The sequence below is a fragment of the Dendrobates tinctorius genome, unplaced genomic scaffold (assembly GCF_039654945.1).
Source record: "Dendrobates tinctorius isolate UK_male_01 unplaced genomic scaffold, ASM3965494v1 ptg000087l, whole genome shotgun sequence".
In the NCBI taxonomy this organism is placed as follows: Eukaryota; Metazoa; Chordata; class Amphibia; order Anura; family Dendrobatidae; genus Dendrobates; species Dendrobates tinctorius.
The window spans coordinates 2853942-2867447 of NW_027361755.1; the positions used below are offsets into that span (position 1 = coordinate 2853942).

Genomic DNA, 13506 nt, shown 5'->3' on the forward strand with positions numbered 1-13506 from the left:
ATCGCCTGTGGTGAAGAGGAGTTTGTAGGAAAAATTGAGGAGTAGCAGTTTTGTTAAAGTACTCTTTTTTTCTCATTGTGCCCCTGAGTAATAAAGAATTTTGTGAATGCATAAAGGATATTAGAAGGACAAGAGTGAAAGCAAGAATACATGCAACTTTCCCATAACACATATAAAAGATTTTTCAAACAAGCATAGTTCAAGTCCAAGGTTTAATGATAGAAAAAAATTCAAAATGACAATGGAATCTCTTTCTTGGAGAAGGTTTTCCCTTCTTCGCACTGATGAAGTCTAATTTCAATCTTGTAAGCCAAAAAACCCCCAGAGTATCTAAAAAAGGTTATATTGACCATAGCACACTAGTGTGGATAAGCTTCAATACCTTAACAAGTTAAGTTGCAGATCAAGGGCATGTTTGTTTACACGTTGCAGTTGTGTGTCATGTGCCAATGAGCTCGCAATGCGATCATTCGGCTTACACAGGTGAAGCGTGTTGGTTTAACATGGTTAATCTACAAAAGTTATCAGGACAAAAAGTTCATTGCAAAACCAGGTAAAGTGGTGTGCAGTTTTGCCTTTTGGCACACAAGCATTACATGTATGGGCACCATTAAGAACGTGGCGATGATCAGAGAATGTATAGAAGCCATCATACAAGCTGGATATACATAAAGGAATAAAACTAATTAAGGTTTGGAAGACTTGAAAAGGAAAACAATAGTCATATTCAGCCTTCAAATAAATCAGATCAAAGTGCTCTATTCTATGCCCTGTTGACGCTTAGTCATCTGTCAGAATGCACTTGTTAATACTACAGCTAAAAAGGTTTGATGTTTTCTTATTGAGGTATCTCTAAGTGTTCTTGTATTATGGTGCCACATCATTTTTTAAACTGTAAAGTCTGGAAGTTGTTGTCTGTCTTACCCATTACAATATATTGGCAATACTTGTTGCCTTGTTTTACTCTTGTTTAATTCTACCATTCTATTTTCTTCAAAAATAGGATAGGCTATGTTTTTCATTTTCAAAAGATGTTCTTTCACTTTAAAGGGAACCTGTCACTAGAAAAAAAAAACCCTATTAACCTTCAGATATGGGGTTAATCTGCAGGTTAGCGGTGTTATTAATCTTCCCGGAATCCGCACTTAGCTGAATGCTATGGGAAGAAAATTAACTTTATTCTCCCTGGCAGCATTCCGATTCAGTCACAGGTCACAGAGACTGCACCAGTACAAGTTCAGTCACTTTTAACTCATTCATGTATCAGCCAATTTCCATTTTTGCATTTTCCTTTTTTCACCCCCTACATCCTAGAGTCATAACGTTTTTCTTTTTTTTCCACAGTGTAATGGAAAATGTGAACAAAAATTTCAAGTGGGGAGAAATTGTGAATCAAATCACAAATCTGACATTGTTATTTGGTAATTGTTTTTATAGTGTATGTTTCGTTGTAAAAATGACTTCGTAATATAATTCTGCTCATCAGTACAATTCCGGTAATATCAAATATGTCCTTTTTTATTATTTTAGTGATAAAAAAATGGTAAAAAAAATCAGAAATTTGCAAAAAAGAAAAAAAATTTCTGTTTTTCGGTTGATGGAGCTGTGCATCTGCTTTTTCTTTTGAGGGAAATGGTGCTTTTATCTATACAATTTTGAGATAGATATGACATTCATGTAGGTAATTGTAGCTTTCATTAGCTAGCAATGAGTAAAGTTTATGCACTAATGCACTTTATATTTTGAATCACTATACAGTATATACTGTGTTATGGCCATAACAATGTCTTCATGGTGGATACTTTGCTGCAATAGTTGGGCACTATGCATTTTACTTAAATATTGCCGTCATTTAATATAAGGATATATCATTTAACAAGGTCATTTTATAATACAGTAATTCTGATAACACTTGCTACCAGTTTTTACCAACACTGACTCTTCACTTTCCTAGCCTTTAAACCTGTTTGAGAATGCTCCTTTGGTATCTGTTTTATATTTTTTAATATTACCAATAAATATGTAGTTTTAATTCATGTTGTTGCCTATGCCTCTTTATCCCCATTGACAGTTTTGGGGTTTGTATTAATTACCATTAGGGAACTTGAAGCGATAATCATCGCTTGTGCTATATACATTGCTGTATATCCTAAAAATCACGGTCTCCTTTGAAGCCCAGCCACAGACAGGATTTCAAAGGAGCTCCACAATGACAAGCACAGAGGTCCTCAACAGACCCCTTGTTGTCTTAGCAACCAATAGGTGATCTACAATCACGTCAAGGGCGCGCCGATGGCTGCTTAGAATGTTACATCACCATGCTGGCACGTGTTAAATTCCACTGTCATTTAATAGGTTAGCCCACTCCATCCGCGATTGTTAGACCAGCTTCCTGACTGTGGTTTTCAGCCACCATACCCCAGCACAGACTGACCTCTTACCACCTTCAGCCCCGTGTAACTCATCCCCAAAGAGTATTGACTACTCATCTTCCACTAAAGCAACACAGCATTTAACTGATGGAGGTCTATACAGACCGAAACGTTACATCTACTAGTTGTTGATCTACAGACTGATTCACTGTAAATAAATAACCTTGTTTTGCAACATATCCTTTTGAGTGCTGAGTTTTACTACTACTACTGGTACAGAATGAAACGCTTCTCAGGCACCTCATCCATCCCCTCTGGAGTGCAGTTTATGATTTTTCTAATAAATAAAGAATACATGACTTTTTTGTGTTTGTTCATTTGTTTTAATGAGAGTGAACGACTTTTCAGAAAAAGTGGATTTATTACATATTACATGAGTGAGAGTGATCTCCTTTGCCACACTCCTTATGTGCAGCAGTTGCTATTGACCACAACATGTCAAGGGTTAGTGGAACCACTGCAAACACTGACACCTCTCAAACGGGCTTACAGAGGGACCTCTGGAATCACTAAGAGACAGAGGGAGCACCAGGATTCCATTGGGATGGGAAAAGACGCTTTTTCACACCCCAATGGAAAATGGCACATTTTATTAGGTCGTGAAAAGACAGTGATGTGATGGGAAGTTTTTATGCATCCTTCCAAATAGTGTTCATCAAAAGTTTCATTTTTCTGCTGCAGTGTGTGTATGTCCTTTCTCTGGCCAGTTTCAATTGCCAGAATGAGCTGTATTGCTACCCTGATTATCACCAGAATGAACAGTTTTATACAATTATTATCAAAACGCAGGGGGCTAAAATAAAAAAAAGTGGTGTGTAGTAATGAATTCTTTTCAAATCAACATTTTACAACAATTTATAAACAAAACTGTAGCTCTGTCATGGTCTGATGATGCACTGAAAAAAATCAGGTATTAATCAAAATAAATGAGAAATAATAAATACTATCCTCTCGAGTTAGAAAAAATATACAGGGTGGGCCATTTATATGGATACACCTAAATAAAATGGTAATGGTTGGTGATATCAACAAAATCCACAGGGGTCAGTCAATTAATACACACAGCAATGACAGAAATATCCATGAATCTTAATTATAGCGAAGAAACCAGATGAGTCAAGTATACTCCATGTTCTAAGCAAGTTGTACAGTTGGCTGCATAAGTAACAGCTATAGTTTGTTACCTGCTGAGCTGTTCATCATGGTATATGGGGCCACCTGTGGATTCATCATGCCTGAATTGTTATTCATGGACTGACTGTATGAAGAATTTGTTCCCAAAAGGCCGCTCTGATTCATGCCTGGAAAGCCACTCTGTCTATTTGAACATAAAAAGAATGAATAAAATGTTTACTAAGAAAATACATACCGGTATATTAAAATAAAAATCAAAGTTGGTGGCAGAACATGATAATTTTCTCTACATAACTCTACATTGTCTGCATCACATATCCATGTACCTCTAACAGCTTAACACGGTATCACTAAATTAGCAATGAAATGTTCTCTTGTCAATTGCACAAAAATAAGCTGCAATAAGTATGGCTATATCTGTATATCTCACTAATTGTCACTGATATGTGTGGAAAAATGTGAGTGTATTAAAAGTCAAAACAGTGTCCCTTGAGTCAGAATGATAAAAGGTGTTAATCACTATTGCTATAAAAGGTTCAGCAGCTGTCACATAATGCTCAACAAATGGCGATACAACAAGAAATGTTTGGCTTACCTGTCAAAACAAGCCATTGAGAACAAGAAAATGTGTTTAGAAATTTATAGTGTAACTAATTTACAATACGAGAAATATAGCACCAATTTATTTTGCTTTGATTGAACAAATCATCAGTTTATAGGTTTTGATTAGTAGAAAACAAAATCTTCAAAGCTCGGTTGCTTCTTTTTTTAATTTTTCACTTTTTCTTTTTAATTTCTCTTTCTTTGAGTTTAACATTTTTACCCTCCAAGGTGGTTTTCAGGTTATTGACCAGGCCAATTTTTACAATTCTGACCAGTGTCACTTTAAATGGTCATAACTCTGGAACGCTTCCACAGATCCAACTGATTGCTTATTTAGCAACATATTGTACCTCATGATAGTGGCAAAATTTCTTTGACATGACTTGCGTTTTTCTGTGAAAAAACAAAAATGGAAATTTGGAGAAAATTTGGAAAATGTAGCATTTTCCAAATGTCAAATTGTTATGCCCTTGTGTTATGTTGCACAAAATAGTTAATAAATAACGCTCCCCCACATGTCTATTTTACATCAGCTCAATTTTTTAAATTTTTTTGTTAGGAAGTTATAAGGGTTAGAAGTTGCCCAGCAATTTCTAATTTTTCCAACAAAATTTACAAAGCCATACAAAGCCATATTTTTTTAGTGACCACATTACATTTGAATTGATTTTGAGGGGTCTATTTGATAGAAAATACCCAAAAGTGACACCATTCTAAAAACTGCTTCCCTCAAGGTGTTCTAAACCATATTCAAGAAGCTTATGAATCCTTCAAGTGATTCACAGGAATTTTTGGAATGTGGGAAAAAAAAGAACATTTAACTTTTTTCAAAATTTTTTTACTTTAGACTTTTTTTATTTTGACAAAGGTAATAGAAAAAATGGATCCTAAAATTAGTTATGCAATTTGTTCTCAGCATGCACATACCCCATATGTGGGGGAAAACCAGTGTTTGGGCGCATGGCAGAGCTTGGAAAGGGAAGGAATGCCATTTGACTTTTTTCACTTTTTCTTTTTAATTTCTCTTTCTTTGAGCTTAAGATTAAGATTAAGGGTTTCGGAGGGATGTTATTCTGGAAAAACTCAATGAGAATAACTGTTTAACGCCATATCAGCATGGGTTTATGAGGAATCGCCCCTGTCAAACCAATCTAATCAGTTTTTTTGAAGAGGTAAGCTATAGACTGGACCAAGGTGAGTCATTGGATGTGGTATATCTTGATTTTTCCAAAGCGTTTGATACTGTGCCACACAAGAGGTTGGTACACAAAATGAGAATGCTGGGTCTGGGGGGAAAATGTGTGTAAATGGGTAAGTAACTGGCTTAGTGATAGAAAGAAGAAGGTGGTTACAAATGGTACATTCTCTAACTGGGTCGTTGTGACCAGTGCGGTACTGCAGGGGTCGGTGTTGGGACCTATTCTCTTCAACATATTAATTAATGATCTGGTACAAGGTTTGCACAGTAAAATATCAATATTTGCAGATGATAAAAAACTATGTAAAGCAGTCAATACAAGAGAAGATAGTATTCTGCTACAGATGGATCTGGATAAGTTAGGAACTTGGGCCGAAAGGTGGCAGATGCAGTTTAACAATAATAAATGTAAGGTTATACACATGGGAAGAAGGAATCAATATAACCATTACACACTGAATGGTAAACCACTGGGTAAATCTGACATGGAGAAGGACTTGGGGATCCTACTTAATGATAAACTTACCTGGAGCAGCCAGTGCCAGGCAGCGGCTGCCAAGGCAAACAGGATCAATGGGTGCATTAAAAGAGGTCTAGATACACAAAATGGGAGCATTATACTGCCTCTGTACAAATCTCTGGTTAGACCACACATGGAGTACTGTGTACAGTTTTGGGCACCGGTGCTCCGGAAGGATATAATGGAACTAGAGCAGGTACAAAGGAGGGCAACAAAATTAATAATGGGGATGGGGGAGCTACAATACCCAGAGAGATTAGCAAAACAAAGATTATTTAGTCTAGAAAAAAGACAACTGAGGGGCGATCTAATAACCATGTAAAGTATATACAGTAAGGGGACAATACAAATATCTCTCCGAGGATCTGTTTATACCAAGGAAGGTGACAGTCACAAGGGGGTATTCTCTGCGTCTGGAGGAGAATAGGTTTTTCCACCAACATAGAAGAGGATTCTTTACAGTTAAGGCAGTGAGAATCTGGAATTCCCTGCCTGAGGAGGTAGTGATGGCGAACTCAGTCGAAGGGTTCAAGAGAGGTCTGGATGTCTTCCTGGAGCATAACAATATTGTATCTTACAGTTATTGTTATGTTCTTTAGAAGGATGTAGATCTGGGGATTTATTCTGACAGAATTTTATAGGCTGAACTGGATGAACTAATGTCATTTTTCGGCATAATTAACTATGTTACTATGTTACTATGAATGCAAAATTTGTTAGAACAATTAGCAGACACCATGTTGCGTTTGGAGAGCTTCTGATGTGCCTCACAAAGTAACCCAAATCCCTCACAAGTGACCCCATCTTGGAAACTATACCCCTCAGGGAACTTATCTAGATGTATGGTGAACACATAGAACCTTCAGGTGCTTCACAGAAGTTTATAACGTTGAACCGTGAAAATAAAAAAAATAACATTTTCCCCACAAAAATGTTTTTTTATCTCCAAATTTAGCATTTTCATAAGGTTAACATGAGAAATTGCACCAAACAATTAGTTGTGCAATTTCTGATGAGGCAAAGTGCAAAGCTCAGAAGGGAAGAAGCACCATATTGGAGTTCAGATTTTGCTGGAATGGTTTGAGAGTGCCATGTCACAATGGCAGAGCCCCTGAGGTGCCAAAACAACAGAAACTCCCAAATGTGAACTGATTTTGCAAACAAAACCCTTATATGAATTCATCTTGGGGTGCAGTGATCACATTGAAACCACATGTGCCTCACAAAATTTTATACTATTGAGCGATAAACAAAGAATGAATTACATTTCTACCACTAAAATGTTGTTTAGTTTTTTACAACAAACTGAGGTCCATTGCACAGTACGAAGCTCAGAAGGGAAGGAGCTACTATTGTGTAGATCTTACTATTATGGTTTGTGGGTGCCAAGACCCACTGGGAGAACCCTTGAGTTGCCAGAAAAGCAGAAACCCTCATAAGTGACCCCATTTTACAGACTACACCTCTCAACGAATTCATCTAGGGTGCAGTGATCATATTGACACCACGGGTGTGTCACAGAATTTTATACCATTTTACAGTGAAGAAAAAATAATTCCATTTTTACTACCAAAATTTTGTTTTCGTCCCAGATTTTACACAAGTGGGTAAAATGGCACCAAAATTTGTCCCACAATTTCTAATGAACATGGCAATACTCCATATGTCGCTGATCTAGTGCAGCGGTAGCACACTTATGCAGTGATGAGGCAGTGATCCAGCAAAGTTCAAAGCAAAATGTCTGTTTAATGTTCAAGTCTGCAAAACACAGCACATAATATCCTCCAGATCGCAGCTGGGAAACATCCTCTGGATTACAGTCACTAAACATGCCAGTCCTCCTCTGACCGGTTGCTGTGGGTGACTGCACCACCGTGTTAATGTGCTACTCACGGCTTTACACAGTACACGATATCCTTCAGTTTACAGTCACTAAACACACCAGACCTCCTCTTGAGACCAGTTGTCGTGGGCAACTGCACACCATGTTAATGTTCTACTCACAGCTTTACACAGTACACTGTTATGAGTTCATTTTCCCCTTCACCATTGAGGTCTGATGAACTCCCTCTTCTGGTGAAGGAAGGTAGTGAGGCTGATTACCAAACACCTGAGCTGGTAGAGGATGACTGGGTGACGGGAATTTCTGACTGGATATAAGGCAGCCGACGCCCTTCTGCCTCGCTGGTGATTTCTCTGAGGGATTCTAGGAGACCAGTCTGATTCCTGCTCCTCAAAAGCTAAGTTTTCTGCCTTGCTTTTTGCATTTGTGTTTTGGTTTTATTTTGCCTTGCTTTTCTGGATTCTGCCATTCCCTGCTGGGGTGAGCTGAATTCCTTTGTGTCTTTTTGCTCTGTCTTCAGAAAATACCTGAGTACTGACATAGTCTTTTTGAAGCCTAGCGTCTTCAGGGCCTTTTTCCCTGTCAGTCTGTTGGCTCTTGTTTTGATAGGGTTTTTGGCAGATTGCAGACAGCAGCTTTTCTATCCTGTCCTATCTAGTTAGCTTGGGCCCCATCATTTGCTCAGTCTATCTTTCTATCTGTGTTAGTGTTTTTTCTTCTTGCTTCACCGTCATTATATGTTGGGGGCTGCCTATTGCTTTGGGGTCTGCTCTGGGGCAGTTTAGATTTCCCTGTCTTTAGGCTATGCAGTTCTCCAGCTGTGATCGAGGGGTCTAGGGCACCGTAGGAACCCCCCACGGCTACTGCTAGTTGTTGTTGATAGGTTCAGGGGTCTGCAATCTGATAGCTGCCAACTTCTCTGGTTTTCTGGACTTAGCTAGTATTTCTGTTTTTGCCTCCTACGGTGACTCATTCATAACAGAATCACCAGCCATACCACAGATCCTAGGGTACTCAATAGCAGGAGAGAATTGTAAAAAAAAAAAAAAAAAAAAAAGGTGTGTATATTTTTTCCTCTATCTCTCTGAGGCCGTAGGGGGAATTTTTTTCTTTCTCTCAATGGAGATAAAGCAATTGTCTGATCGTGTGGAGCAGCTCGCTGTGGAAGTGAGGGGAATTTCCGCCTACCTTGCTCATTCACATGCTGCTGAACCAAAGATCCCTACTCCTGATGTGTTTTTTGGGGATCCGTCTAAATTCTTGAATTTCAAGAATAATTGTAAATTATTTTTTGCCTTGAAGCCTAACTCATCGGGGAACTCCACGCAGCAGGTTAAAATTGTCATCTCTTTGCTGCGCGGCGATCCCCAGGATTGGGCGTTTTCTTTGAAACCTGATGATCCTATTCTGAATAATGTGAACGCATTTTTTCAAGCCTTGGGGTTGTTGTATGATGAACCTAATGCTATTGATCAGGCTGAAAAGACCCTGTTGGCATTGAGCCAGGGTCGAGATTCTGCAGAATTGTACTGTCAAAAATTCCGAAAGTGAGTGGTCCTTACTACCTGGAATGATAATGCCTTGGCAGCTCTCTTTCGGAAGGGTTTGTCAGAAGCCGTAAAAGATACTATGGTGGGATTTCCTGTTCCCTCTGGTCTTGACGATTCTATGTCATTAGCCATTCAGGTTAATCGGCGTTTACGTGAACGCAGGACTGCACGAGAGGTGTTGCCACCTGTTGAACAAGTGTCTGAACCTATGCAATGTGATAGAGTTTTGTCCAGGGAGCAACGTCAGGAGTTCAGAAGGCGTAATAAGCTGTGTTTTTCTGTGGAGATGCCTCGCATATTATTTCTGTCTGTCCTAAACGAGAGAAACATTTTGTACACACGTTTTCTGTGGGTGGTGTTCAACCTAAGTTTCTTCTGGCAATTACTCTGATCTGCTCCCTGTCCACATTTTCCGCCAAGGCTTTTGTGGATTCGGGAGCAGCCCTGAACTTAATGGACTTGGATTTTGCTAAACGTTGTGGATTTCCTATGACACCTCTGCGGACGCCTATCCCTTTAAGGGGGATTGATGCTACTCCTTTGGCAAAAAATAAACCTCAGTTTTGGACCCAGGTGGTAATGCGGGTCGCCCCAGACCATCAAGAAAATTGCAGATTTTTGGTGTTGCATAATTTGCATGATACCATTGTTCTGGGGTTTCCCTGGTTGCAAATTCATAATCCAGTTTTGGATTGGAAATCTGTGTCTGTGGTGAGTTGGGGTTGTCAGTGTGCCCTTAGTGAGGCTCCGTTTTTTTCCACCTCTCCTCAGTCACATGATGTTCCTGACTATTTGGCGGACTTTTATGATGTATTTAGTGAGAATGAGTCTGCGTCTTTGCCTCCTCATAGGAGTTATGACTGTGCAATTGAACTGAGCCCGGGGTGTAAATTTCCCAAGGGTCGGCTCTTCAATTTATCTGTACCCGAGCACGAGGCTATGCGATCCTATATTAAGGAGGCGTTGGAGAAGGGTCATATTAGACCATCCTCTTCACCATTAGTTGCTGTTTTTTTTTTCATGGCCAAAAAGGATGGTTCATTAAGGCCGTGTATTGATTATCGTGCCCTCAACAAAATTACTATTAAATATCAGTATCCGTTACCCCTGATTTCGGATCTATTCTCCAGAGTTAAAGGTGCTTGCTGGTTTACCAAGCTTGACCTCAGGGGGGCGTATAATCTTATCTGTATTAAGCATGGGGATGAATGGAAGACGGCGTTTAATACTCCAGAGGGACATTTTGAGTACCTGGTGATGCCTTTTGGGCTCACTAATGCCCCTTCTGTCTTCCAGTGCTTCATGAACGACATTTTCCGAGACTTTGTGGATACATTTTTGATTATCTACCTGGATGATATTTTGATCTTCTCCAAGGACTGGGATTCTCATGTGGAACATGTTCGGACTGTGTTCCGGATCTTGAGGGAGAATTCCCTGTATGTCAAGGGATCGAAATGCCTTTTTGGGGTACAGAGGATTTCATTTTTGGGATTTATTTTGTCTCCGTCAACTATTGAAATGGACGCGGCCAAGGTACAGGCCATTTATGATTGGGTTCAGCCCACTTCTTTGAAGGCCCTTCAGAAGTTTTTGGGTTTTGCTAATTTTTATCTGAAATTTATAGCAAAATTTTCTAGTATTGCCAAGCCATTGACTGATCTGACTAAGAAGGGTGCTGATGTGTTGAATTGGTCTCCGGAGGCTGTTTCTTCCTTTCAGGAGCTGAAACGAAGATTCACTTCTGCCCCAGTTTTGCAGCAACCTGATGTCTCACTCCCGTTCCAGGTAGAGGTGGACGCTTCTGAGATTGGTGCAGGAGCTGTTTTGTCCCAAAAGGATCCTTGTGCTTTCTTTTCCCGAAAGTTCTCCCCATCTGAACGTAACTATGATGTGGGGAATCGGGAACTGTTGGCCATGAAATGGGCATTTGAGGAGTGGAGACATTGGTTGGAGGGAGCTAAACATCAAGTTGTGGTCCTCACTGACCACAAGAATTTGATTTACCTAGAGTCGGCTAAACGCTTGAACCCTAGACAGGCTAGGTGGGCCTTGTTTTTTACACGTTTTGATTTTGTGGTCTCTTTTCTTCCTGGAACTAAGAATGTCAAGGTAGACGCCCTCTCTAGGAGTTTCTTTGCTGATTCTCCTGTGGTGACCAAGCCTGCTACCATCTTAGGCGAAGGGGTAGTTCTTTCTGCCATCTCGCCCAATTTGAGACGTGCTCTTGAAGAGTTCCAGGACAAACCTGAGCGTTGTCCCAGTGGAAAGTTGTATGTTCCTGACCAGTGGAAGAAGAGAGTGATGTCTGAAGTTCATTGCTCTGCATTGGCTGGTCATCCAAGTATTTTTGGTACTAGAGATCTGGTGAGTCGGTCTTTTTGGTGGCCCGCCTTGTCTCGTGATGTCAGGAATTTTGTGCAGTCCTGTGGGACTTGCTCCCGGTCTAAACCTTGTTCTCGCTCTAGTGGGTTGTTGATGCCTTTGCCAGTCCCCAGGAGGCCATGGACCCATATTTCAATGGATTTCATCTCTGATATGCCTGTCTCTCAGAGAATGACTGTTATTTGGGTGATTTGTAATAGGTTCTCTAAGATGGTTCATCTTGTACCACTCCGTAAGTTGCCATCTTCTTCTGAGTTGGTGCCCCTGTTTTTGCAACAGGTGGTTCGCTTGCACGGGATTCTTGAGAACATTGTATCTGACAGAGGAGTTCAGTTTGTGTCTAGAATTTGGAGGACTTTCTGTTCCAAGCTGGGAATTCAGCTGTCCTTCTCCTCTGCGTTTCACCCTCAGACCAATGGGCAGACGGAGAGAACAAACCAGACCTTGGAGTCGTATTTGAGATGTTTTATTTCCGCTGATCAGGATGATTGGGTTCCATTTTTGCCCTTGGCCGAATTTGCTTTAAATAATAGAGCTAGTTCTGCCACTTTGATGTCACCTTTTTTTGTAACTTTGGGTTTCATCCTCGATTTTCTTCAGGGCAGGTGGAGCCTTCTGCCTGCCCAGGTGTTGACACTGTGGTGGAGAGAATGCACCAGATCTGGGACCAAGTGGTGGATAAGTTATCTCTCTCCCAGGAAAGGCCCAGCGGTTTTCCAACCGACATAGGACCATTGGTCCCCGGTTTAAGGTGGGTGATATGGTTTGGTTATCATCAAAGAATATCGCTATGAAGGTGGCTTCTCCTAAGTTCAAGCCTAGATTTATTAGACCTTACAAGATTTTGGAGATCATTAATCCGGTCTCTTTTCGGTTGGCTCTTCCTGTCACATTTAAAATCCATAATGTGTTTCATAAGTCCTTGTTGAAGAGGTTTGTTGAACCAGTAGTTCCTGGGGTGGCACCTCCGGACCCTGTATTGGTTGAAGGTAACATGGAATATGAGGTAGAGAAGATACTGGATTCCCGTCTGGCTAGACGGAGACTCCAGTATTTGGTTAAGTGGAAGGGTTATGGTCAGGAGGATAATTCCTGGGTCTCTGCCTCTGATATTCATGCCAAAAGATTGGTGCGTGCCTTTCATCGGGCTCACCCTGATCGCCCTGGTGGTGTGGATGAGGGTTCGGTGACCCCTCCTCAAGGGGCAGGTACTGTTATGAGTTCATTTTCCCCTTCACCATTGAGGTCTGATGAACTCCCTCTTCTGGTGAAGGAAGGTAGTGGGGCTGATTACCAAACACCTGAGCTGGTAGAGGATGACTGGGTGACGGGAATTGCTGACTGGATATAAGGCAGCCGACGCCCTTCTGCCTCGCTGGTGATTTCTCTGAGGGATTCTAGGAGACCAGTCTGATTCCTGCTCCTCAAAAGCTAAGTTTTCTGTCTTGCTTTTTGCATTTGTGTTTTGGTTTTATTTTGCCTTGCTTTTCTGGATTCTGCCATTCCCTGCTGGGGTGAGCTGAATTCCTTTGTGTCTTTTTGCTCTGTCTTCAGAAAATACCTGAGTACTGACATAGTCTTTTTGAAGCCTAGCGTCTTCAGGGCCTTTTTCCCTGTCAGTCTGTTGGCTCTTGTTTTGATAGGGTTTTTGGCGGATTGCAGACAGCAGCTTTTCTATCCTGTCCTATCTAGTTAGCTTGGGCCCCATCATTTGCTCAGTCTATCTTTCTATCTGTGTTAGTGTTTTTTCTTCTTGCTTCACCGTCATTATATGTTAGGGGCTGCCTATTGCTTTGGGGTCTGCTCTGGGGCAGTTTAGATTTCCCTTTCTGTATTTAGGC

The 13506-nt window shown here is 40.6% G+C and overlaps 1 protein-coding gene across 9 annotated transcripts in view; it reads right to left on the reverse strand.

Annotated features, from left to right (window-relative positions):
- ARID1B (AT-rich interaction domain 1B) overlaps positions 1-13506 on the reverse strand; it is a 2758190-nt gene that overhangs the window by 1065204 nt on the left and 1679480 nt on the right. For all 9 annotated transcript variants that reach the window (XM_073585743.1, XM_073585747.1, XM_073585745.1 and 6 more), the window contains one exon: positions 3617-3750. In XM_073585743.1, the coding sequence (XP_073441844.1) occupies positions 3617-3750 (134 nt within the window). The remainder of the gene's footprint in view (positions 1-3616; positions 3751-13506) is intronic.